We start from the raw sequence: 26161 nt of genomic DNA on the forward strand, positions 1-26161 counted from the left end.
AAACTAAATCTAAGTGCATCTGTGAATGGCAGTGCTGACTAATAAAATATATCGCTCACGTTTATATAATGGGCGTGCCAGTCTATAAAATAATATCTTACTAATTACGAACGCTTTTCAGGCTGTCAATTACAATGATCGTTTCACTCAGCAGGACTTGCCTACGCGAAATAATCACGTTTTTTCACTAGGTGGAAAAATGCTATTCAATGGACAAATGATTGAATAAGAAGGTCGCCTTAAATATTAATTAACCATTTTCATCTCATTATTACATCGTCAAGATGATTATCGACTCTTTTATTTTCAATAAAAGTTTAAAACAAATACATTTAAACTTATTATAATCTAATTATGATGACATTTAAGCTTGGAAACCGGTTTCTGGTTTCCAAAGGGAAGTAAATGCGTTAAAAGTTTTGTTGCAATTTCTCGTCAAAGGAATTGTTTAATATTATTCCATTTACAAAAGTAAAATGAATACATAATGCTTGCAAATCCTTTTATTTGATTTAAAACATTTAAATAAATGATGCGAATAGTTTTGATTACATACACAAGTTTAATATTCTTACAAATTAAAATTTTATATGTATATTTTTAAAATATTTATTCATCTTATAACTGTGCTTACTGGAATTTTCGCGAAATATTAAATTATTTCGTGACGGTTACTAATAAGTAGACAGAAGTTTTATACAACTTCAAAAGGAACTGTATCCTCTCTTCTAAGTGGCGGTAGACAAAAGTTTAGGTTCGTGTCTCTGGGTTTGGATCCATCTTTTTTATTACTATTTAATTAAATACATAAATATTTGGAAGTACACAGCTATAAAATAAATAAATTCTTATTACCTTCTCCCCAGAAATAAAAAAAAACTTTCTTCATCATCAATCTGTCTGTAAGACGTCGGTTGCTGATTATAGACCTCTCTCATAGATTTCCTATAACACCGGTTGAATGTGGCCTGCGTCCTGTTTCTACGGACGACTTTAATCTAGTCATTTATTTACCGTGTAGGTAAACGTCCTTCATTGCGCTTGCAGGTTCATGGTCTCCACTCCAGACCAGAACCTTAAAGCCAGCTCGGGCCAAATGTTCCGCGTGCTATGTGGCTATAACTTAATATAAAAATTTTGACTAATAATAAATAATTGCAAAAAAGATTGCATCGCAGAATAGATACGTAAGATCAAACAAAAGTATGCAGCTATAAACTAGAATAGATTTTTGATTTAATTAAAACGCAAGAGATATTGAAAATCTGCTTTCAAACTCAATTTGCCGCGAGTAAAGCTGACATTTTAATAATTCATTCAGTTTGTCGACGGCTTCAGTGGCTACCGGCACATGGATAGGTAATAATAAGTCACCTTCTTTATAAGTGTTTCATTTTAACTCCGTTTGATATTTCTTTTTAGTATTTAAGTCTTAGTTTTATCGAGTTTTACGGGGTAACAAGCTCAAAGGTCATACACTGAATTTTACATTTGCAAAACTCTTGTATAAAAACACACCGAAATCGAAGAGCCGCAACACTCGTGCATAATTATTAAATTATTTTTTAACCAAATATGTAAATGAATTATTATCGTATGCGAAATCGAATTTCTCAAATTAAATATAACAATTCCGACTTTATTATTATAATTGTAATAAACAATACAAAAATTTACTTAATTTTTTTCATTTTCAGTTAGCTGTAACTGTTTTATATATAACAACCCTGTAAATATTCTCTGATATATCTTAATAAACAAAATAAAGTAACGTTCAAATTTCTTTGCAATTAAATATATAAAAAAGAAGAAATCGTCTTTACGCGAATATGCAATATCTTCTGAGCAAACTAGATTTATTTCTAGAAACCAAATACTATATTTTTCATACTTCAGGATGTCTGTTTGTTAGCTATTCCTTTCGGAAAAAGCCAGATAAAATTTAAGCATTAATAATGCCGTATCTGCTTCTGAAAATAACAGGCAGGCGCGGCTGCATATCCATTAAAACTTCCTGAAATAGCATTTAACGCGAAAAGCGATAATTAACATTTTATTTTTAGCGCGGGTGAACTTTTGGCTTGTATTATTTGGCTTGGTTTCCGATCTTGTGGTATTATCTTAAATAAAATTGAGTGCTAATAGATTCAGAGGTTATTAATATCACTATTATTAAATGAAGAATAAATAGAAGCAATAACAATAACTTTTGTTTTATACATATATATATATATATATATATATATAAGTGTGTGTAAAGTATTACATAATCATATAATTTCTATAGCATTCATATTTCTATTTAATATTTCTTTTCCATGAGTTGACTGATAGAAAAGGCTAATACTTTAAGATGTACCAGTGCACAACGTTTAAAGAAAGTAAATTAATGAATGTGCCCGTACATGTACAAAGTGGTCTTTCTTAGCTAATAATATACTGTCTAAAGAGTATTATTTTGTCTCAAGGCTATAGCAAACACTTATAATATTTTATTTAAGCAGCATGTGGGGCATATTACTCGCTGTAAAATTAAAAAAAAACATTTATTACATAAGTTATCCATGTCATTTACATTCATTATTCCGTTGCATAAATTAATATGTAATTTAAGAATAAAACATTCAGCACTGACTGCGAGTTTATAAAAGAATTGTGTCAATTTCTTTGGCGCCCGACACTGCGTCGCCTCGTCGCATACAACATTAAGAGTCTAGCAATACAATAAATATCTATACATATTTTTTACGTACGTCTGTGGTAAAATCGAATTCATGTAATACATTGCGAAGCGATTTCTATTACTTTATCTATTATTACTACAAGTTCGACGTCCTCTGGTCAAAGAATTAAAATTTTGCAACTTGCAAACCCATCTTATAATTGTAATACTTTTATGAAAAAAAATGAATGAAAAATAACCTTTTACAACGTATTAGGAAAGCAAACATGGATGAACTGGGTAAAACTGTTTTCAAGTTATGGCGTGACTAAGGAATAACAAATTAACGATAAATACATAAGAAAATGTATCGAATACTAAAATTCCTTAATATAACCAAAAAGCATATACATCTGACTATAAAATTTGAATATTCTTTATTTATGCATTAATGCATAAAAGCAAACCAAATAAAAACTTCAACCGAGTTTAAAATTTTATTAAATTATTGGAAAAACGCCGAAATGTTCGTAAAGCGAGAAAAATATTTCCATTTGTGAATATTTTTTGGCAACACGATGATTTTAATAACTCATTCTGACTCCCTGTCGTCGACGCCTTTCGAAAGTTCAGACAGTTGTTACAAAACGTAAACTGACATTGAGTTCTCTTTTTAAGTAACACCCCACCTTTAATATTATATCACTTCCTTTTTATCCAACATCTGAAGTGTTTTATGCTTAATTTAATAAGCCGAAAAGTGAAACAATAAGCTGATATTTCACCATATTAAAATTTCTTATTTAGCTTACATATTTATTTATTTAAAGCACTTTTACTTTCGAATTAACAAATATAGTTTTTAGAAAAGACAGTAATTTAAAATTACATAGTAGATAGAAAAAATTAAAAACAGAACGATACCAGAAATTAGTGAAAGTTTTCGATGGTGTACAAAACATTGTTATTTTCACTCGTTCTTTCAGTTCTGAAGGTTGTGTATACCATGAAACGCCGTGATGTACTTGAAGACGAGCTCGTTCCATGCTATCCTAACCTTTGCATTTCTAGGAACAGTAGTAAAAGAAAATCCAGTTCTTGACTTGACTTCATCAGACCGGGTAGGTTAGGTTAGATAGTTCACGTGATTTCTACCTTACCTATAACCAGTAACAAAAAGTTATACCTATGACAAATCCAAATTGTTTTAAACATTTAAATATTATTTCGGCTTCACCAAATACTCCACTATACTACGGTAAATATGATTTGTTAAATTAGCCCTGTAATTACAGTAACTTTACTGAATTTTTAAACAAACGACCTTAACATCGTCTTCACTTATACTGCGATTGCGTGATAAATTAGTATTTAAAATCAGCAACTAGTAATCTTTTAAATCTATTTCCTTAAATACATTTAACAGTTATCATCGTCCTCCCCTAAAGAGCGCGACAATGAGCAATCTTGCGGTGCCCGCATCTATTTTCTCGCTAATTAAAATAAGCTTCAAATAAAAATATTTTAATAACATTTTAAATGACTTGACATGAAACAGCATGGAGTTAAGTTAAATGAAGCCGCTTTATCAGTGCAAAACAAACGCTGCGAGTGGGGACACAGGGAGCACGGTAAGCGGTCGGCTTTGTAACGACGTGGAACACGAAACCGGCGCGTCTGATAACGTCGCGCGGACGTAATCATACGTGGAAAACTCTTACTCGCCAATATTCCTATTGTATACATTCGATACATTTTTTACAGCTGTAAATATTTATTAGGGATCTATATATTGAAACAAACAATATTTTTTTGGTATAAATGGTTTGATTTTAATAACTTTTTATTCATTGAACAAACTGTCCTGGCTATTACCAAACAACAATTTGAAAATGTATCTATATTTCTCTCCTTCCTTCTTTTTTCCTTCTGAAAAATTTTTGCTTATCATTCGATTTCCATAAGGCATACCGTAATAAGACTCTAGGGCAATTCTGGTCTACTTCCTATGATCTCAAGATGATGATTCCTACGTTGATAGAAAGGCTCCTCTTGTACTTTTCAGAGAAAGTTCTTTTTACAAATATTCATAAAGAAACAACAGCCATTGCTGATTTAACTCTTGAAACCTAATTAAGATATACTATTGTCCAATTGAATAAGTGCCACATATGCGGAGATTTATTTCGAACATTAAAATGTTAATAAAAAATTAAAGACATTTTACACATTTTTGTACTTCTTACATGTCGAATACTACCAATGTACAATAATATTTCTATATAATAAATATTCTAAAATAGCGTTCTAAAGGACGTCTCTTTTGTCGTTGTCAACAAGCGAAGAATTCTAAAGAACTCAAAGTATAGCAGAAGCAATAAAAATATGGAAATAAATTTGAGTAATATTCGTGTACAGTAATAGCTATTCGAAGTAAGGTGAAAAAAGTCTGACATAACAAATAAAGATTTGTCTCTAAAAAAAATTGAAGATAATAATTATGCTGAAACTAAAATTATAACCTATTTCTTTACGGGTATTACTCGTCATAAAAAAAAACAAAATCCTTCAATATATCACAGTGCAATTACTTTTTGACTATGACCGCTTTAGGTCTTTCTGAACGGGAAGTAACTGTTTGCATTATTAGTATTAATAGTTTTAGCGAACTGAACTTACTGAACTTACTGCTCCATCCTATGGTAACTTGTTTGTGAGCAATAGTAATCCTTTAGAATTTAAGAACAAAGTATGAATTATATAAATTTGTATCCCGGGAATCGAATCCACGCCCTAAAATCGCAAGTCTTGGCCCTCTATCGCTGGACTACCGCTGCCCCTTTTGACGGTTAATTTTTACAAAACTACATTATATAATAAAAAATAAACTAACTCTTGCCACCTATTGCCCTTAGCATGTCATACAAGAATCACTTTACCATTCATATTTTATTAAGTTATTATATTTATCTAGTTCTTCATATTCTTTATTACAAATCTATTATATCTATCTATACATTTTTTGCTTTATGGCATGGAACAATTGGTTTGCAGTATATGACAAGATATTCTGGATCCAGACTGCTACAACGGTTCTTATTGGAAATCTATGGGGAGACCCGTTTCGCAGTGGAAGGTCTATGGGTGAAGTAATAAATTTTCTAAGTACTTTACATTCTAAGTACTTGTTCTTATTAGAAAACGTTTGAATATATGGCGCACTTGTTAGATACAAGCGCGTCATATATTTATATCAATTATTAGTAATTTAGTAACATTATGTACTAATGTAAACCTCACTAAAGCTACTGAAATTTATTATATATTGAAACTTATTATTTCGCCAGAGAGATTAGTAAATAACTCTACTAGTTTTACAATTTAAATAACTGAATAAAATCTAACGTATGACGCAGAATATTTATTCAGTTTTGTACGCGTATTACACATTTATATTGTATAAATATAAATTTCGTATTGATATCGGCATTTCTGTTGAAGGTAACGTTGAGACTTGTACATTCAAATATATTCTCTGCATCGATGTAAATATTTGGCGTAGTTACCAAATGTGTACATCTGAAGCTTTCATGTTTACCTTATCCTCACCTATACAACACGATCTCTAGAGTCTGCATCCATTCGAGATAACTGAGACGTAGAAACCGGAATAGATTAAATTTGCTTTTGCGATTTCTGAACATTATTAAAACCATTTGTAACAAAATATTTTGTAACAATTATACATAGATATGAAATAAAATTTTAATATTCTTTACAAAGAGCCATTCCATTTAATTTACTTTTATAAATTTACGATTTTTAAAAAACAAAAGATAAAGTTTATCCGCAATGTGTTTTTATTTTTTAAATAATCTAATTTTCTGTAAAAAATATAAGCTATGCACAAAAACGTTAAAGAAATAGCCGAAGTAACGTTCGTTAAAAAAACGATAAATTTGGGGGATATTCAACTTACAGTGTAAGAATCTTCAAAATATTTAATGGAATCAGGTGTTACCTTGCGGAAATCCATCCTAAGTAAGAAACGGACCAATATTTAACCACTTCATGCAGTGGTAGTCGTGAGGTCTTGTTTGGGGCTAAGACTCTGTGTTTGGCACTAATCGATGTGAAGATCGACCTGAAGATGCCCCGTGGAGCGGTGAAACACATGTTGAGTAATTTGGCGGTGGCGGTTGTGTGATTCGCATTGTTTGCCGCATACGCATTTATCAGCGGGCTGGCGGGCGGTGCACTATGTAGCACGACTACCACTGCATGTGCGGAAGTGGCTAAATATTGGTCCTTATCTTAATCTTCAATATTCTTGAAAGTTTCGAATGCTCCGGCTTTTACTATTATTACAACTTTTTGTAATTTTTTTATGAACATTCCCATTTATTAGTAAATTCAAAAGGCATATCGATCTATTTCAGACTATTTTCAGGATAAAAATGTAAATAAATTGTTCTAATTTAATGGTAAAAAGATTTTTTGTTAATACAATAATCAAAAAAAATTACTATCCCTGCATAGTTTCTTGTTAATTTTTTGCAGTAGGTGTCGCGTGAAAAATTAACGTCTTATTTAAAATATCTAAATTATTTTGACATTTATTTTGAAAAAATACTGCATCCATAGAGCCGTTCAGAAATTTTACGCTTAGCATTACTTAACTTGGCTAACTTAGATTTGACGATTTAATATAATCGTTCATATAGATAAACGTAACCATCTTACGGATAAAATTATAATGACGATGAGATAGATAAATAAATATGAGTACAAGCAAATGTAATATCAAACGTCATTACTTTGACATAAATATCAAACAAGTAACCTCCTCAAAGCGTCAAAGGATTCGACATACACATTCATACCTAACGTTCGAAATCTATTGAATATTGCAAAGCTGAGATTCAATTTCGATGTAGAAATTCGAATTCTGGGAACCAGTAATTCCAGACTTCCAATTAAAGCCGTATAAGCTAATGTTACTTACGTTGATTATTCCATTCCTATTCGGTTTGAAATTTATCAATTAGTTCACATAATTTAGGCTCTAATAAATGTAATACAAACATATTCTACCGTTGTTAATATACATATACACACGCAATCGACAAAAGTGGACCCATAAACAATTTGAATGATTCAAATTCTTCGTGACAACTGTTTTTAATTTCCTATTGCAACAAACTAGCAAAATGTTTTTAAGAAGCTCTTTTTTATGTATCTCATAAATTTGATAAACAAATTATCATTATAATCGACATCTAAAGTTGCAAAAGTAGATGTACAAAGTTCACGAATAAGGCTTTAGAATATATATGCATACTTGTACATGATTTGAATGAGGATGCAAGCTTCCGTCAACGAGTTAATACAGAATAGATTATAAAGACGGAAGGGTTTTCTTCGCTTTATTCTTTAGTTAGAGGGGATAGTGACAAAAAAGTTTTAATGTCAATGTCAGCAACTCAATATATCTACATAGTTGTGCTTGAAAAAAATTTGGAAAAAAAATCAGTAAAATACCTCGGTATCTTTTGTATTATTTTTAAAAAAATGGTAATGACTATACTTAGTATGTTGATTATTAAGAAACAATGTAGTTTTACATAATTATTTATTTAAATTAATAAAGTATCACTATTATAATGAACTAAATACGTACTATTTTTGCAAGAAAAATTTCGTGAATTCTGACCATTAAAAATTTAAACAGTTACCGTTGACATATTGTAAATACAATACAAAGATGAATGATATTCACATAAATTATTTGTTTTATATTAATTTGGAATTATCAGTTACATGTATTAACTTTCAGTTTTTTAATTAGAATTTATTTGTTTGTTCTAGATCGTCAACGAACATCAGGATCATTGGACGAGGCCGCCGAAGATAGCAGCGACAATGGAGGCAGCACGCCGAAGAAAAAGACTGCCATCGAAGAACAGTGGGAGAGGGCCGGCGGATTTGAGCTCACTTCGGTCGAGCAGGAAACATACGAAAAGTACTTTTATGGTACCGAACATTGGAACTATTTTACTAATGATGAAGACCTCGGCCCCGTGATATTATCCATAAAACAGGAGACGCTGAACTCTCGTGATCAGTTCAGGTAAGTTATTTTTTTTAATATTATAAATCTTTTTTTATTTGCTTTTTAAAAAGACACTAAAATGGATCACCCTCTAAGTACCTAATCTTTAAATTATTTTCAATATATATAGATAGAAGCGGTGCTAACCAACGCATGTTCGGGCATAATATCGAAAGACATTTGGTCAGATTTTGATTAGGTCATCAACATAATAACTGTTCTTCAACTTCCTGCGCTATGCTTATCGGCCCGTAATCTCCTCTCTAGAACCGGCCCCTACGACATAGATCCTACGTGCTGTGTCCTCCCTTCTGCCATTTCAACTAGCTTATCCGCTGGCTATGCCAGCTATTTTCGTTTGCCCATTGTTCTCATCATACTCAATAAGTGAAGCAAATATTTAGATTAAAGCAATGTTTATTTCTGCCAAATAATTTTAACGAGTAATAATTTGTGTAAATTATTACTTAAAACGCTATCAGAATGGAATTTAATTAAACAAATGATGTTTAGTTAATCCACTTGTGTGATCTGTAACGCGAAACAATATAAAATATCACCGTCACTTACATTGAAATGACAACCGTGTAATATTAAACGTAGACACGTAATTACTTCAAATTTAAACATTATCAGATGGTTTAAATCGAAAAGTACACATTTACTGTTGTAAAATGGGTGCGGAAAATTATGGTACACACTTTCCCTATCCCCTACTCTGTGGAAATTCAATTAGCATAATGTAATAGTCACCGGTCGTAAAGTTTGCTTTAAGGCCTTCACATAATATCACCGTTACTGCCTGAACGTATGTCCATTTCCTCTACCAGATTTATTTCTTTGATAACATGCGCATACTTCACACCCTTTTGTTTAATCTAAATGTTTTGAAACATTTTCTATTTAATTTATGTTCCTGTAATCTTCAAAAGCAAATTTCTCCAAAATAAACATTTGAATTTTTTTTTTTGGTACGGAAAATCTTTGTTTATCATTAAATATAAAAATGTTGATTCTTATAAAGTTGATGAAAACACGAGATACATAGATTTATTTTAAATATTACAAAGTCACACATTTTAATTATACACAATTTTTGAAATATAACTAATATAACGAAAAAATAATAAAACGTACATTTAATTTCTTTATTAAAGTGAATTTTACCAAAAATGTATTACATTATTATATTGATTATAATAACAAACTCGAAAATAGTTTTCCGTTTATTGTCTCCGTATAATATCATTTCAATACACATACAAAGATAGATTAACAAACACACTTGTTTGCTAATCTTATGTACGAAAGTAACTAGAAAAAAATGCTTATAAATAAAATTCCGCAAAACATAATTCAATTACTATAAATTAAATTCACAAAACGCATTAAAAATAAATTGTCAGAGGCATATTATTCAATAAACGCACTGACAAGAATCTTAGAAGATAAGAACACCTTGCGAAGCAGAGTTAAAGTAAAATAGTTAAAAAAAAATATGACTATCAATTAGTAATGTAAAAGTTGCAATGTTTGTTAAATGAATTTTAATCTTTATCTTATCTTTAAAAATAAACGTCCTTATTTCCAAGAGCGATCTCTGTCAGACAATACAAAAATTGATACAAAAATGCCATGCCATAAGGTGAGTTCGTGGAAACTTCACAATGTATTTATTCATTTCATCTACATATTTGATCATTCATAGTAAAAACATATGGACGTCATGAGAAGAAAAAATAATATTTGGGCATATCTTCGTGTAATTTATGTATTTTATCCTTACTTTATTTTTGTTTATTTTACTTTACTTTTTACTTAACTAACTTAAATTTTACAAAACTAGTATATTTACGTTAAGTGGTTTTGAAAATACCTTTTTTTATCATATCTCGTTTATTATCTGTCATATATTATACATACCTTATTTAGTTCTGCACCTGCAAAAAAGGTTTCCTGGTATAGAATGTGCATTAAGTTCTTTGTTATACACAACTAGTAAGAAACGGATTTTTAAGTTTATAATAAAGTAATTATGTATAATATATGTATAAAGTAAGTAATATAACTTACTACTTATAAATAACCTAATAGTAATATAGTAAGGAAAAGTTTTTTCGAAAATTCGGATTACTATATATTAAAATTAATTTGTCCCTGCAGACTTTGTACTGCCAAAATTTAAAGGTCTGTCGCATTCCTATAGAAAAATATAATAAGGTAACCTATTTTAAACCCTGGCCGTGCTTTAACGGGTCTGACTCGTGAATAGATCGTCGGCAAACATAAACATCACGAGCCGTGGTCGTGCACGTGTAAAAAGGACAAATGTTATCATAACAATACGCAAAAATTATGCACAGTCCTAAAAAGGATATATGTTCAATACCGAGTAAAAATATCAGAAACAATTTTACGAAATGTCCCGTTGCCGGATTACAAAACGCTTGGAAAATTTACACTAATTGAACCTCTTCGACTGCAAACGTATTATTGTTTGTTATAAGCATAAAATACTAAGCGAAACGAAACTTTAAGGCTTTTACTACTTATTTCCAAACAGCCTGTATAAGTTATGTAATTTTCAAAAATAAGGCATATATTTGTATTCTCTTCTAATTAATACAATGCATTATCCACTAGCTAACAACAGAACGCTCATTCATTTGTCAGAAATAACTCCGTGAAATGACGTTATTTGTTCGCATTCATAACTTACTTACATAATTAGATGATGCATGGTTGGCAACAGATAACGCTCTGCTTACTATGGAAATGGGTTTCACGGAATGAATCACAGATTGTACCTATTAATAGGCATTTTATTAATTTATAAGGACAATTTAAATACTTATTAGTTATTAAGAAATACAAACATGTTTACAAAAACATGAATGACTTCGAATATTTGTAAGTGAAATTGAAAGTGTTGTAGTTGCTACTCTCCGCGTGACTATTCATTTTTTTATTTAAAATATTAATTATATTTTGCTGCATAAAATATAACATTAAATTATAATTGGTACTTATTATGTCCAATGCACACTATATAGCATTACTCGCATCTATAATATGTGTTTATAAAGTACATACTCACGATTCATGTTTTCTCTCAGTAACTTCAGTAAGTCCATCTCGGTCCATCGGGAGTTCGCTCTTAAATCAACAAGGAACACTCTGCAGAGTTATTAACAACTCGTCTGCAAATTCCTAATGTTGGAACTGTTGCCTTTGGGGAATCATTGCCATAAAGTAATTTATTATCACAGCAAATAAACTCCATATGTTTAACGACTGAATTTATTTGTGTTATTAATTATGATGCAGAGACCTAAGTATATTATAATATTTATGATTAGCTCTGAGACTCTTTTTTATTATTATTATAACTCACTCCTCGTTTTCAATACAAGCTATTCTTACCTGGAACGCGCTCCCCCTCGATATTAGGCTGATCAGGAATTGTTGGCATTTACAGCAAAAGTTGGAGAGCTGTTGCTTGTCGAGCTCACGGAATCATCCCGACAGTTGAATTTAATTATATATTATGTTTATATAATTGTACATTTACATATTAATGTGTGTTTGTGTATATATATACATATATACATACATATATATATATATATATATGTATGTGTGTGTGTGTGTCTTTCTTTTTTATTTTGTTTTTCGTGTTTTATTATATTAATTAGTTTCATCTACCTTTATCGATTTATTTCTGCATCGCCTAAACGGTTAGCTGGCAGAAAGTTCGCTGTAATACATAAATATATAAAAAGTTTTTTTAATAAATAAAATGATACTTAGTTGAACCGAAAACACGCATCAATGCTTTGTGGCGAGTTCTACAACGAAACTATATTTTCTAAATAGTCATTTATAACAAATAAAACAAAGAATCCATTTGAAAATTCTCCTACTTTTCATTATACTGACGAGATATTCAGCAATAACGAAAAATGAAAAATGATATTGGACCGATGTCCAACGCGACCTCGCATACAAATGTAGAATGTTTTATCAATATTTGTTATATGGAAAAAATATGAATTGTAAATAAAAACAAGATTCAAATTTCTAACCTGATATATTAATATTTTATTTTGTGTTCAAATTATAATATTCAAGATACATAGCAACGTAATTCGTAAAAGGCAGGTTCCTACTCTCTATCCAAGAATTTCTATCCATAGACATCTACTGCAAGCCACTGACCTCCCCAGCAATATCTATGGAAGATATACGATAATCGCTATGCTTGGCAGGCGGGTTGGCGATCGCAATATAGTATTATGGTACGCACAGGACCCAACTGCCCATTTACTGGAAACTTGTTTGTAAGCAGTGGCTATATATAATCAATGCACAACGTGTAAATAATACAAGATTGTATCTCTGGAATCGAACCCGCGACCTACGACCGCAAGTGTTAATCCTGTACCGCTGAGCTAGTAAGAAAAATTTGTCTATCATTAAAATACCACAGATTCAAAAAAAAATTTAAACAAAAAAAAATTAAAAAATGTAATTCACTTTATCTCTAATTCATTTCTAATAAACAGAATGGGTTTTTTTTAATAAAATTCCGCAAAAGATTATTAAAGCACCATATATTAAATTCATAACTCATATACATGAAAGTAAATTGACTAAAAAGCATATTATGCAATTTGCTTAAAACGAATATTTAAATGACAGAAATCCCTGGCAATGATATCGCTTGATTGTTTTTTTTTTATTTAGACTAAGCTGTCACATGACAGAAAATCTATATACATAAATCGGAATTGTTAAAGTTTTTAAGATGTGTTGTTGAACTTAAGAAGCAGTGTTAAGTGAAAATAAAATAGATAGAAAAAGTTTACGATCTATAAAGTCCTTTTAAAAATTCCGATGTTGAATAGATGTATTTTATCTTTATCTTTAAGTTTAACAACCAAAACTGCATATTTAACACACAAAAAGTCGTAACAGAACATAAAGTCTCCTTTACACGAGCTCCAAACTTAATAATAAAAATGCTAGCGTCGTCGCACGCGAAGCACGCGTGAACTCATAACAAGAAGCCATGCCGAATCCTGATAAGTTTCCACGCCCCTCGCCCGAAATAAAATTAAAACGAACTCAAGCGTGTTTTATTTTAATGTACCTTATAAAGCGTCCAAACACTTCGCGCTTAGAATGGCATCACATTAGAGAAAATGAATAAATAATGTTGTCATCTCAGGCGAAAAGGTGACACAGGCGTGATAAGAAATATGAACATGGCTAAGTGCAATGTTTAAATTTCCAGCAATTTTTATTTATTTCCAAAAATGATGGTATTGATTCTTTTTGTTCCAACCTATTATGTATTACTCTATTATGAATTAAGATACTTCACAACCAATTTCAATCATAAATCATTCGATCTATCTATAACAAGTGGGAGTTTATTTGATTTGTACTGAATTATTTGTGTAAAATTTTTATTTAAAATGAGCTATTTGCAAAGAGTTCCGCCTGTTAAAATTTATTGGCCTGTCGCAAATCAAAAGAAAATATACCCTTTAGCTTTTTTAGTGATCTCTGATTTAATTATTAGTTAATATCTTACTAATAAATAACTGTTATGAAATAAACGTTTTCACTACAAAATTGGTAGGAATTTGGTTACATTTAATTTACAAAGCTTAATAATACACGAAACTTTTTATTTATTTTATTGATCGCATTTTTTCACATATTTGGTTTTGATTAACGAAAAATATTTGATAGCTACTTTTTCCATTGTTTCAACTATGTTTAAGGGGGGAAAAATGTTAATTTTCCTCATGCTTGTATGAATCGGGACAGTCGTTCGTAAAAACATATTGGGAGATTCATTTTTAAATATATGTAATACGGTCTGACGGAAACAAAATATAAATAATAAAATTAAGGTAGCAGATTTATAAGAATTTAAAGCAGTATCAAAAACGTTACAGAAGTTTTCCTAGCTTTCCTACTCTCCATTCATTCAGTTTCATAAATAGTAATACCATCACGAGCCTAAACAATGATCTATTGTTCCAAAAGATCTTGCTCTGAAGAAAAATACTTAGTGAGATTCCGTAGATGTTCAGTTAAGTATCGGTATTTTCATTACTCTTTGTGATAGGAAAACTGAAAAAGGGCAAGACAACGCGAGAATTTAATTAAAAACGTCGCATGATCAAAAATTTTAAATTGAATATGAAAAAAGGGATGTCGACTCTTTCGGCATTTGCTGAGATATTTGACATATTTTTGTACAACATTTTTAACTTATGTTACTATCACAATTTTAATCGTACTTACTTTAGGAGATTATATATCTATTAAATATTATATTTTTACACATTACGTAATAAAGTACGTTATTTCGTATAGTAATTACTACTAGTAAGCCAGATGGTGCAGAGATAAAAATAGAGTTTTGTAAATAGGACAGAAATATTTTTGATTACATAACACAATATACTATTCTACATATGCCTAATTCTATATGTGCATTATGTCTAAGTACTAATAAACACATACTTAAACAGGATATAATATGTATATATTCTATTTACCATATACTGTATAATTCTCAGTTAAAAGAAATTACGACAATTTTTTTTCTTAAAAGAACGTGAACCTTCTTTTTAAATACATAACGGTTCGCCGACTCTCGAATTCCGAGAAGAAGTTTATTCCAAAGCTGAACGCTTTGGACAGTAATAATTATAATCTGACACATACGTAGAGATTTTGCATATTAAAACGATGCTTGTGAGTTCTGGGTATTTACGCGGCCGCACGGCGCACCGGCGACTCCAACCGACCCTCTCCTAACTCCGATATCTATTCAACTAAAATTTCTTCGGAGGAAAGGATCACATCTTTCTCCGAAAACCGAGTAGATAACAATTAGCTAATAAAGTACGTCAGGCGACGCATCTGACGTAGATTTTTTTAGTTTATTAGCTCGCGGATTCGGGGTCCGCGAACCCGGAGACCGAAGAAGCTGTAAAAGTCAAAACGGCTAACAGCGCCCAGCAGCAATCGAATATAGCCTAGCCGAATAGCGAACAACGCCACTTATGACGACATTAAAATGACATTTTTCTTTCAATTTATATTATTTACATTCACGTACTATATACACTAAATTAATGAATTGAAAGAGGAGAATGATAATAAGAAATTATATTAATAAATTATTAGAAATAAAAACCCCTGTCCCACACGAGATAGGGGAACGAGAGGTCCCCAATAGCGGGGACCATAAAAAAATGAATGATTTGATGCGATACCCTATTGGCTCGAATTTGTGGGAATACGAATTTTATTCTAGATTTTCCGTGCAACTGAGACATATTGATATTCAAGACTACATAAGCCTAATGAAATAATCATTATTACGTTATAATAATTAAAATCGCATAGAAGTAAAAACTTGTTAAAAAAATATGTATTTAATATATTTGTTTGAAAATACAAGCAGTTTTTTTTTTAAATATAATGTATTAATAACTATTAACATAACGATCAATATGATGTTAAGTGATCCCCTTACATACAATCCTGAATTTTTATTCCACAAAGACACAAGAATGAAAAATCTACAGAATAGATATAATTAACGTAGTCCAACGTTATAGTAACAATCCAGATAAATATGCCCATCAATAAAAACATTTATCTCACTAATATTTCTCATTATAGCATATGTCTCCCTTACGTCTTTTGTTTATAGCCAGCAATAGTTTTGCGTAATCATACGTGGTATCACAGATCTATTTAGTGTATTAATAGAAGGTACACAAATCACCTAAATGTGTACGAACAAAAATCTATAATCGTGGTTTCACTCTTGGCCTAGTTGGCTTGACTATTTGACCATGGCCTATATTGTCTCGGCCTCATTTGTGATCGAAACTCTAATGTACATATATAGACTGTTACATAATTTGTGTAACCCTTTTACTCCGCGACGTTAAATTTAAAGTAAATGTAAACGAAACCTGTACCGCTTACGCACATAATGTTCCGATTTACCCTAATTTAATTCTCGTTAATCTATTTCTCATTCTCTCAGGTCGTATTATGTTTATTACAAGTCGTTTAAGATTTTTCTGCGTAAAATGTACAAAGACATTATCCTACAGACTTAGATATAAAACTTAAATTGCCAAATAAAATATATAGTTTTATAATATACTAAATCTATGAGAATAAGAATTTTCTGTTAATTAACTAAATCTAACATTATAAATTAAAATTTTTTATTGATATTAAAATATGAATGAAATGTTTTATTTAAGTTTTAAGAAAAATAGGTACAGATTATCTGTTAAATATTTTCCAAGAACTTCCCAAAAGCATCAATAGAAAGTTTTATACGTATGTTAAACGCGCGGTGTTGATAAAAGTTGAACTAGAAATCGTGTTTTTATCGCAGATCTATATACGATATTTTTTTACCAGCGCAGTGCTGGTAAAAACAAGTGAATTTAAATTTGAAATAAAATTTTCTAAATAAAATATCAATCACAATATACAGCGCAAAAGAGTAAAAGCTTTAAAAGGGTAAATATATGTAGGTCATTTGCTGTCAGTTAATGTATGGTGCACTCTGCCCAAAAATCAATGGTTTCAGAAATTATAAATAACATAATGATTACACAATAAGAGAAAACGTTTTCATAATTTATTTATTTATAGTACTGCATATTAAATTAGTTATTGTATCTGGCCCTGAAAACTTTGTACTGCCTGAAGTAATAGGATTATCGCATTGCAATAGAAAATATGAATTAATGTAACATGTTCCATATTAATCACTTTATAAAGATTGTTTGAAATTTTTGCAAAGCTTCAAAGTTTCAATCAGCCTATATAGGATTTTTTCTTTAATCTAATTGGCCTGATATATTCTTACTTTAAAAAAAAATTCTTAGTTCATTATCTTTACAGAATCCTCGTCCGGGCCATCAGCTACACTGTCCACGGGTTGATTCCGGCATCGTGCGTGTTCGCTGACCGCTACAACCGCGAAGAAGTTGTCCGGTCTCTAGGCAAGGAAGTGAATATAAACCCGCCGCTCATGCTGGGACAACTTCCCGACACACCAGAGGAACTGCTTAAGCTTGATCAGGTGAGACGTCCAAAATAAACACACGAACGTCATCATTTTTATAAACCAGCCACAGGACGCCCACGACTGGACATCGTCCTCTCTTATAGATGTCTAATAGAACCAGTATGAAACAGCCTACATCTAGCATCTTCCGAAGTCCTTTACAAAAACATCTGTCCATCTTGTGGGCGGTCGCTCAGCATCCTACGCTGCGCTTGAACCGTCCGTGGTCTTCACTTCAAAACCTTAAGGCCATAGTGACTATCTGGTTAGCACGCTATGTGGCCTGTTCAACTTGCCGATCCACCGGGCTACGTCGGTCTCTTTCATTCGTCTACGAGGGATTTAGAATAAAGAGATCCTCATTTCTCATTCGATCTCGAAAGTAAATCTTATGCAAAAAAGATATTTTAACGGAGCGAATAACATAATAATAGAAATCATAAATTATTTTCAACCTAAACTTGAATTTTGAAGGGATTTACAAGTGTAGACATAAATTTTACTTCAATATAAATAATGTTTTATTCAAAAATATGATGAATTTATTAGTTTTTCGGAGCAAAATAGTAACAAGTTGTTTGAAATCTTTGTTGGTGATGTACTTAACACGACCCCCACAACCCAAATTATCATAAAATAAAAGAAAATAACCTTTCCGTCCACACGAACATAAGTATACCACTTATGTTCGCGTGGTATGAACATTCTGTGAATACTTGAATCTATTGCTACAAATAGTACCAAATAATGGCAAATATATAAAAACTAGGACAAAAGCTGGAAAAACTGTAAGAAAATATTAAAAACAAAAGTTCTAATTATTTTATTAAAAACTTTTGAGAAATAAGCATCATTTGCTGTTAAAAATATTGTTATCTGCTTGAAAACATTATGACCTACGAAAATCGCATAAACGTAAATCTACCTCGATTTGATTTCAAAGGAATGAATATTTAATTTTAATTGTGGTGTAATTGGCGACGTGTAACCCTAAGCCGGTAAACGAACTTTGTCGATCCAACAAAATTCCCCATCTAATCTTATTTAGCATTCAGTCGGGAGAAAACTTGGGGTGAATTAGCAGGGAAACCTTTCCTCTTTGTTGCAATTGTTTTTTCAGTTCCCAATTACGAATAAACGATGCCGCCGCTCACAGCCGTGAAACATTAATGAGTCCCGTTAGTCGCGAGGTGGGCGCCACCACACCACTCCATCACATCCCCTCGACTCCACTCCTCATTCCACTCTTCTCATAGCTTGTAACTAATCACGGTAATGAACTAATGACAAGTTAGATACGAAACTACTCTCAAGACGACGAGAACTTTGTACTTCAGAATTTACGCTGTGTCTGTGTGAATACTTTAGTTACTCCTATTTGTTTATCACACATTACGCTACACACATAAAACAGTAAACAGACTCTTTCAATAACTAAAACGTAATTTGAAATAAATTTCGAATACGTTTATGTACTGGACTAAACTCGACTAAGATAATGAAAATCGCCACACAATGCAACTCCTAAATGGATATTCAAAACCCTTTCTGTTTCAAACTAAATGTAAATGTAACCGCCGAATGAGTTTTTCATTTTACTCGTCAACAGCGACTTTCAATAAACGTAATAAAGCTTACCCGAAAAAGAGCTTTGTTTCCAGTTTACCTCAAGCCACAATTTTAACGTGTTATAATCAAAATGTACCGGAGACGTACATTATAAGGGTTATTTTTCAATAGCAATATCAATAGAGCCAAGTTTGTTCGATCCAGTGAGCTGCCAATCTTCATTAGGTAGCATCCGAGCCACGAATATAAGTCGGAACTTTGTTGAGCTCAGAACGTCCGTCCTTTTGCATTTTGTATTCACTGAAACGTTGGATTTCGTGAATATAATGGTTCGGCTACTCACGTGTGTTGGTTAATCCAAGCTAATGGAATTGAATTCGTATTTTCAATTGTCAGAGATTATAATGTGGTACGACATTAAATAAAACATTAAAAATAAGTATTATACCAGTTCGTATCTAACTCTTGTTGAACCGAAGACTACATAAGTGTCTAATATAAACATATGAGTGTTTATAAATTAGCAATTAGACTCTATGTCAGAGTTTCCCAACCTTTTTAATGCCATGCCCCACCTTAGATTTTTTTAAATTCTTATGCCCAGCATTTCAACTTTTAATTTAAAACTTGATATCCGGCATTACATTTAAATGGCCCGGAGCGGAAGGCTTAAACTAATATTGATTCCATTTTCGAATGGCCCCCCTAAATAATCAAATTATCCCTTTGCGGGGCGTGAGCCCCTCATTGAGAAATACTGCTCTATGTGCATTTTGAATATTAACAATTATAGCAAGAAAAATATTCAAATCTATATTCAAATCGTGCAAAATTTTGACTACATAAGTGTCAATAATCAAAACATTATATCTTCTACATTAAGATAACATTTAGGATAACAATCCTGTGATCAATATAACGATAGCCAAATTATAACTCCACTAATTAGAGTCAAAGCTGAAGTTTTTATAAAATATGATGATACGACATAGCCGAATTTTAATGTTATTTTAGGGTTTACAAAAATTGGGTCACTTTTCAATAGTCTATTTTAGCTCATATTCCTGTAAAACTATCTTCAAATTCAACGTTGCATGTCTGACTGCTATTTAATGACTTTAATGAATACAAGCCACTGAACCAATGTAAATTTTATTTTCAAGTTTCAGTCAAATAAGCCATACGTATTGATTTTGTTCGTTACTCTGAATCACACACTCATCATTTTTGATTATTTATGTTTGATTCAATAATTACATTTTGGTAAACAGGACTCGGTTTCATCACCATTGACTTAGACAAAACATAACAAAATGTAAAATAAAGAGCAAACTGTTTTTGAAGTTAAATTTTGCTATTATTTTATTTCAGGCGTTAATTTCATTTGTGTTAAATATGAGAAAATAATTAATTTCTAAATCTACAACTGATTGCGTCTTTGATATTTTTTTAAATCTATAAAAACATGTATATTACATGGCTTTAAAATAATTATTCTCAATTTCATTAAAAGTTCAAAACTGTACATTAAAAAATTATCAGTGTTTTCAATTAAAGCGATTTATCCATTTTGTTACAAAATAAATTATCTGTATTATTTGAATAAATAAATGATTTTGAATATTTATTAAACATAATGAAGCGTAATGTCGGAGAATGTCACATAAAGCAATTTTGCCTTATTTTATTCTGATTTTAGATTAGATTGGAGAAACCAGGTATATTTTATTCTATTAATCATAGATAGAGATGTATTTAATGCTCTAGTACTAGTAGTGTTACATCAAAAAAAACTCGCATTAAATTATTTCTAACGTCAGCGTTAACACATTTTTTAAAGGTGGACCGACTTTATGCCACATTTGCTAACATGCTCCAAAAATTTTTGAAGTTAAAAAAATTTTTCTGCTTTATTTTCTATAAATATAATTCTAATGGTCATAGGATAATTTAGCTTACAGTTAACTTCGTTTGTATCAACTACTCAAAACAATTGTTTTTAACAGTCATCCACATTGTTAATATTTAAATATACAATACGTATTTTTTTTTTATTCTACGCCTTACATCCATTTGTTTTCACATTTAGTATGTAATATGTTTTGAAGAAATGTGCATAAAATTTAATGTCAATCAATCATAATATCTTAACTGAATTTGTAGCCCAAAATATAATTATATCTCTTTTTTTATTGTTTATGTAAAGGGTAGAAAAAACATAACATGACTGGCCATAGAACAACTTAAAAAGGAAACTATTTTGAAGTTATCTTTTTCGTATATCTTTTATACATTTCATGTCAATAAACTGTCAAACTGTATTAATGTCAGACAAATTATTAGGGTAACTCACAGAATAGACAACCATTACCGGTAAATATATAACATAAGCTTCTTTAACGTCACGTTATGATATTACATATTACTTAAAAAGTATGGGATTTTAATACTGTACATTGCTCTATTATATGTTTTCTATGATTTTAATAGAAAAAAATTTATTTTACATCATTGAACGTATAGGAACGCGGGTATATTAACGAAAAAATAGAAAATATTTTTATTAAATACGTAGTTTGCTGGCGTCAATAAATAACTTAATTTTAGACCTCGCTATTTCGCTATTATAATGTGTAAAATGATTAAATCGAAACTATACGAAAATAAAAAGAACGTTTCGTTAACACATTTAAATGCAATCGATTTTAAAAACATTTTAACTGTATATACGTGTAGGTAGATATTATTTGAACATCCTTGCCTAATGATAAAAATAGCATTTTTACCATGTGCTCAAAATTATTACTGAAATCGACTTTGAAAAAAAAAGAACTTTTTAAAAGACATGACATACTTTTATAAATATGATTTTCTGTAATTAATTAACAGCGGGCTGCTCTATTACCAGTTCGATATTAATAATGTACTACATTAACTTAAAAAATTATTCTGCTAAAACCTTTTTTGTAGGAGACTTATCGTAACACACATTTTGATAGATATAAAGCTATAATTTTGTAATATTAATTATCGTAAATTACAGATGAAAATAATATAACTAAATGTTATCACTATAAAAGACAAAATATATTGTTTGAGTTAAAACCTTAGTACATATTTATGACCTATAAAGCCTCTGAAATCGCAATGAGTATTTGCATAATCCACTGTCATTTCTAAAAAAAAAATTGTACTTTGTATGTTATAGGCAGAAAGGTTATTCATAAGTAAAAAGTTGCTAAGAAATCTCTTACATTTATGTTGTTTCGAATAGAGTGGTTAATAACATGAATTAGATGATGTTTTAATTGTATTGTCATCAAATACTAATCCAGTACATAAATAATATATAACATCCTAAATTGATACCTGAAATACAAGAAACCTGTTTCACAAATATAATATTCGTTTATATACTCATAATTCAAAAAAGTACTGCCGCGTTAAGCAATCTGTCCTTTTAATCCAAAGCACAATCTAAGAATATCACCAGTTATAACATACGAAGATTACATTATAACTATAACCATTAAAATAATATAACATACATAATAACATTGAATTTTACACTATAACAAACTCTGAAACAAGTTAACAAGTAAGATGAAAGCGTTACGTAATTTATTTATTTTGCGTATAATTATTATGAAAATTTATGTGAACGGGATTCAAACTTGATTATTACATTAAAACTTAACAAGGCCTTGTCTCTGTTTCTATAAAGTTACCCCTGAACATCAAATCAAATAAAATGTTAATTTCCAAATTCATGATAGATTTGCTCGGAAAATTTGACAAAGTTGTGTTATTTTTTCGCTATTAAAAATGCTAATATAAAAGCATGTACTCTGAACAATGCTGATAAAAGTTATTACTTTATAATTTTTCCAAAATTTACAGATAGATTAAATAATAATTTGGAAATGTAAATATAAGAAGTTTTTTTACAAATATAAAAATATACAATACAAAATAGTACTGTAGGTACAATACATTTCATTATCATCGACGTTCGGACGTAGATCACCCACTGCTGGACATAGACTTCACCTTTAGATTTCTAATGGGACCATTAAAAACCAACTTGCAACCGGGGTCTTCTGACGACCTTAATGAAGTCGTCTGACCACCTTGTGTCCGTACTCTCCACTCCAGTACCTTCAGGCCTCAATGTTCATATGTAATGCGAGTTATGCTTCGCCACTGCCTCTTCTACTCGCAAATCCGCGGCTATATAAGTTACTTTTATTTCTCTACGAATCTTCTCCAGATTCAAAACTGAAAGATGTACATAAAACAAAATTTACCTAGCAAAAATAAAATGAAAATTTCTTTATTCTAGGTAAAATTCATCGCTTTCCTCACTTTTGTATTTAAAATTAATCGGTACGTTGAGGTTATCATTCAATTTATCGTAATATAGCAACACTATATGAAACAACATTAACTTTCAGTGCTCATGAAGTATTCTAATAACGCAATGTAGAAGACATTAAAAGTAGTCCAGGCGGCTAGCCTAGTAGCGATTTTATATCTACTTTATTAGGCGGAAGGCCGTAAACTGTATTCTCATCAGCTGGAACGGCTTTTGTTTTACACCTACTACGTTCTATTCTAAGTAACCTTTAATACTTAGCAGCACACCTGTATCTATTAAAATTATATCGATCATCAATTAATTTACAAATATTCTTATTATTATTGTTTCACGTTTCAACATTGTCCCAAATATAATCAAATAAAAAGTTGTAATGACTTACTTCTTCAATTTCAATTTTCGTCATCATCATTTCTGTAAAAAGACATCCACTGCTGAACATAACCTTCTCTATTAGATTTTTTGAATGGTTGGAAGTAGTCTGCATCTAATGTCTTCTGACATCCTTTACAAGGTTGTCCAACATGTGGCGTCGTACGCTGCACTTCCTATTTTTTGGAAAAAGGAATGAATGAAAGAAATGAATCTTTTATTCACTGTGATTATATAAGTGTATATATATGAAAGCAGGTGCTTTTTTTTAAGATTTTCACGTTCTGGTTCCGTAGAGACGTAATTAGCTATTAATAAGCAATTGAAACCTTTTATCAAAACTGAATTGTTTTAACAAAATTTCAAAAACATTGGGTTTTGTAGATAAAAAAGTTATTTCTATTTTCCAGTTGTAAATAAATTATGTTAACGCTTTTCCAACACGTAAACACGTGAGAAAAAATTGGGCCACATGATAAACATTGATTTTCAAAAATGATACCACAAATACTCAATGACTGCCTTTGAGATTTATTCTACGAAATTACAAATACAAGCCTTACTAAAAATTTCATTTTTTTTACAATAAGGAATTATTTTTATATGTATGGAAAGATTCTATTCGTAAGATTTTTATTCATATCGAGTTAATCTGCATTTTCGTTAACAATAAGTTAAAAAAAACAATGTTTATTTACAAATTAAATAAAACCTACTCAACTCCCTGCAGCATACTTCATAGATACATCACCGTGATGAAAGATAATAGATTATTGTTTTCCCGTGAGATAAAAAAGTTTCTCTCTTGTAATGAGGTCAATTTCCTTTGTTCACTGCAAATGTATTACAATAGTAACAACAAGTATTCTACATGTTTTATGATGACTTCATTTACACATGTTTTTGATCATCAAGATAAAGCAATGCATTAACTAATATAGGGTAATTGATTATATGTTTAAGAGCTATAAAAGTGTTTATGTATTACACATTTGTCAGCAAGTTTTTCAAGCTTTAACTCCAATTTTAATTATCCTTTTCAAAGTGATCACTCTGAAATATGTTACATTAATTATATTTTTATTGGAATGCAACAGCCCAATAACTAGTGGCAATACAAAGCCTGCAAGGGCCGTAGTTATCCGAATTTGAGAAAAGCTTTTTTTTATTATGTTAGTATTACGTCTTTTTATATTTCTGAATGAACATAGATTTTCTGATAGGATGTACCATACATTAATTGACAGCAAACAGTCTATACATTCAGCTAGACAAGAAATTAAAATAATTTTTAAATTTAAATAAACATAGAATTATCATCATTATGTCGACCAACAAATTAAAGATGAATTTAGTTTTCAAAATAACACAAATTACGTCAATACAAATTATAATATAGTGTTTAATAAAGCATTCTTTACAGAGGTACACATTTAAAGTAACTCGCGCCCAGCTGGGCGAAGAATATTTTATGTTTTCTTTATTAAGAAAAATGACATAAAGTGTGTTCTTGGCAGAGCGGCATTTTATGACGAAATTTAGTTATGTAGACGCTGTCTTTTGCTTCCACGTGTTTCAACGTGGACGTTATACTTACACTTTATACTAAGATATATTTCTTTAACATATATACAAGTTTCTATACACAATTAATCTGTACGTTTATTTCAAAAAATGCAATGTAAAATAGAAACAGTTTGCGGACTGGCAAAAACTAAAACTTCCTCAATGTTGATTCTTTTTTCACTAACTTGCCGGCTCTGGCTTCATTGTAGTGCTCTTGCATCTGGGCCCGTTATTCTTTCCGGGATGACGACTCGAGTCCTACTCTCGAGTCCGCGACTCAGAGGCCAAGTGAGTGAGTACTCCTTTAAGACCTACTAGTCGTCGAACTAAATTGAACAGCTCAGTTTACTACCGAATATGACCAAAAAAATA

At 30.6% G+C, this 26161-nt stretch overlaps 1 protein-coding gene across 1 annotated transcript in view; it reads left to right on the top strand.

Moving 5' to 3' along the window:
- The window catches only part of rsh (radish), a 79016-nt gene that overhangs the window by 37944 nt on the left and 14911 nt on the right, over positions 1 to 26161 (top strand). The window contains exons 8-11 of the mRNA XM_068775613.1: positions 1253 to 1267; positions 3734 to 3756; positions 8549 to 8792; positions 17739 to 17919. Of these exons, the coding sequence (XP_068631714.1) occupies positions 1253 to 1267; positions 3734 to 3756; positions 8549 to 8792; positions 17739 to 17919 (463 nt within the window). The remainder of the gene's footprint in view (positions 1 to 1252; positions 1268 to 3733; positions 3757 to 8548; positions 8793 to 17738; positions 17920 to 26161) is intronic.

The sequence above is a fragment of the Battus philenor genome, unplaced genomic scaffold (genome assembly GCF_028537555.1).
Source record: "Battus philenor isolate CCGP_79_NKW_IND1 unplaced genomic scaffold, ilBatPhil1.0.hap1 SCAF_11, whole genome shotgun sequence".
NCBI lineage: Eukaryota > Metazoa > Arthropoda > Insecta > Lepidoptera > Papilionidae > Battus > Battus philenor.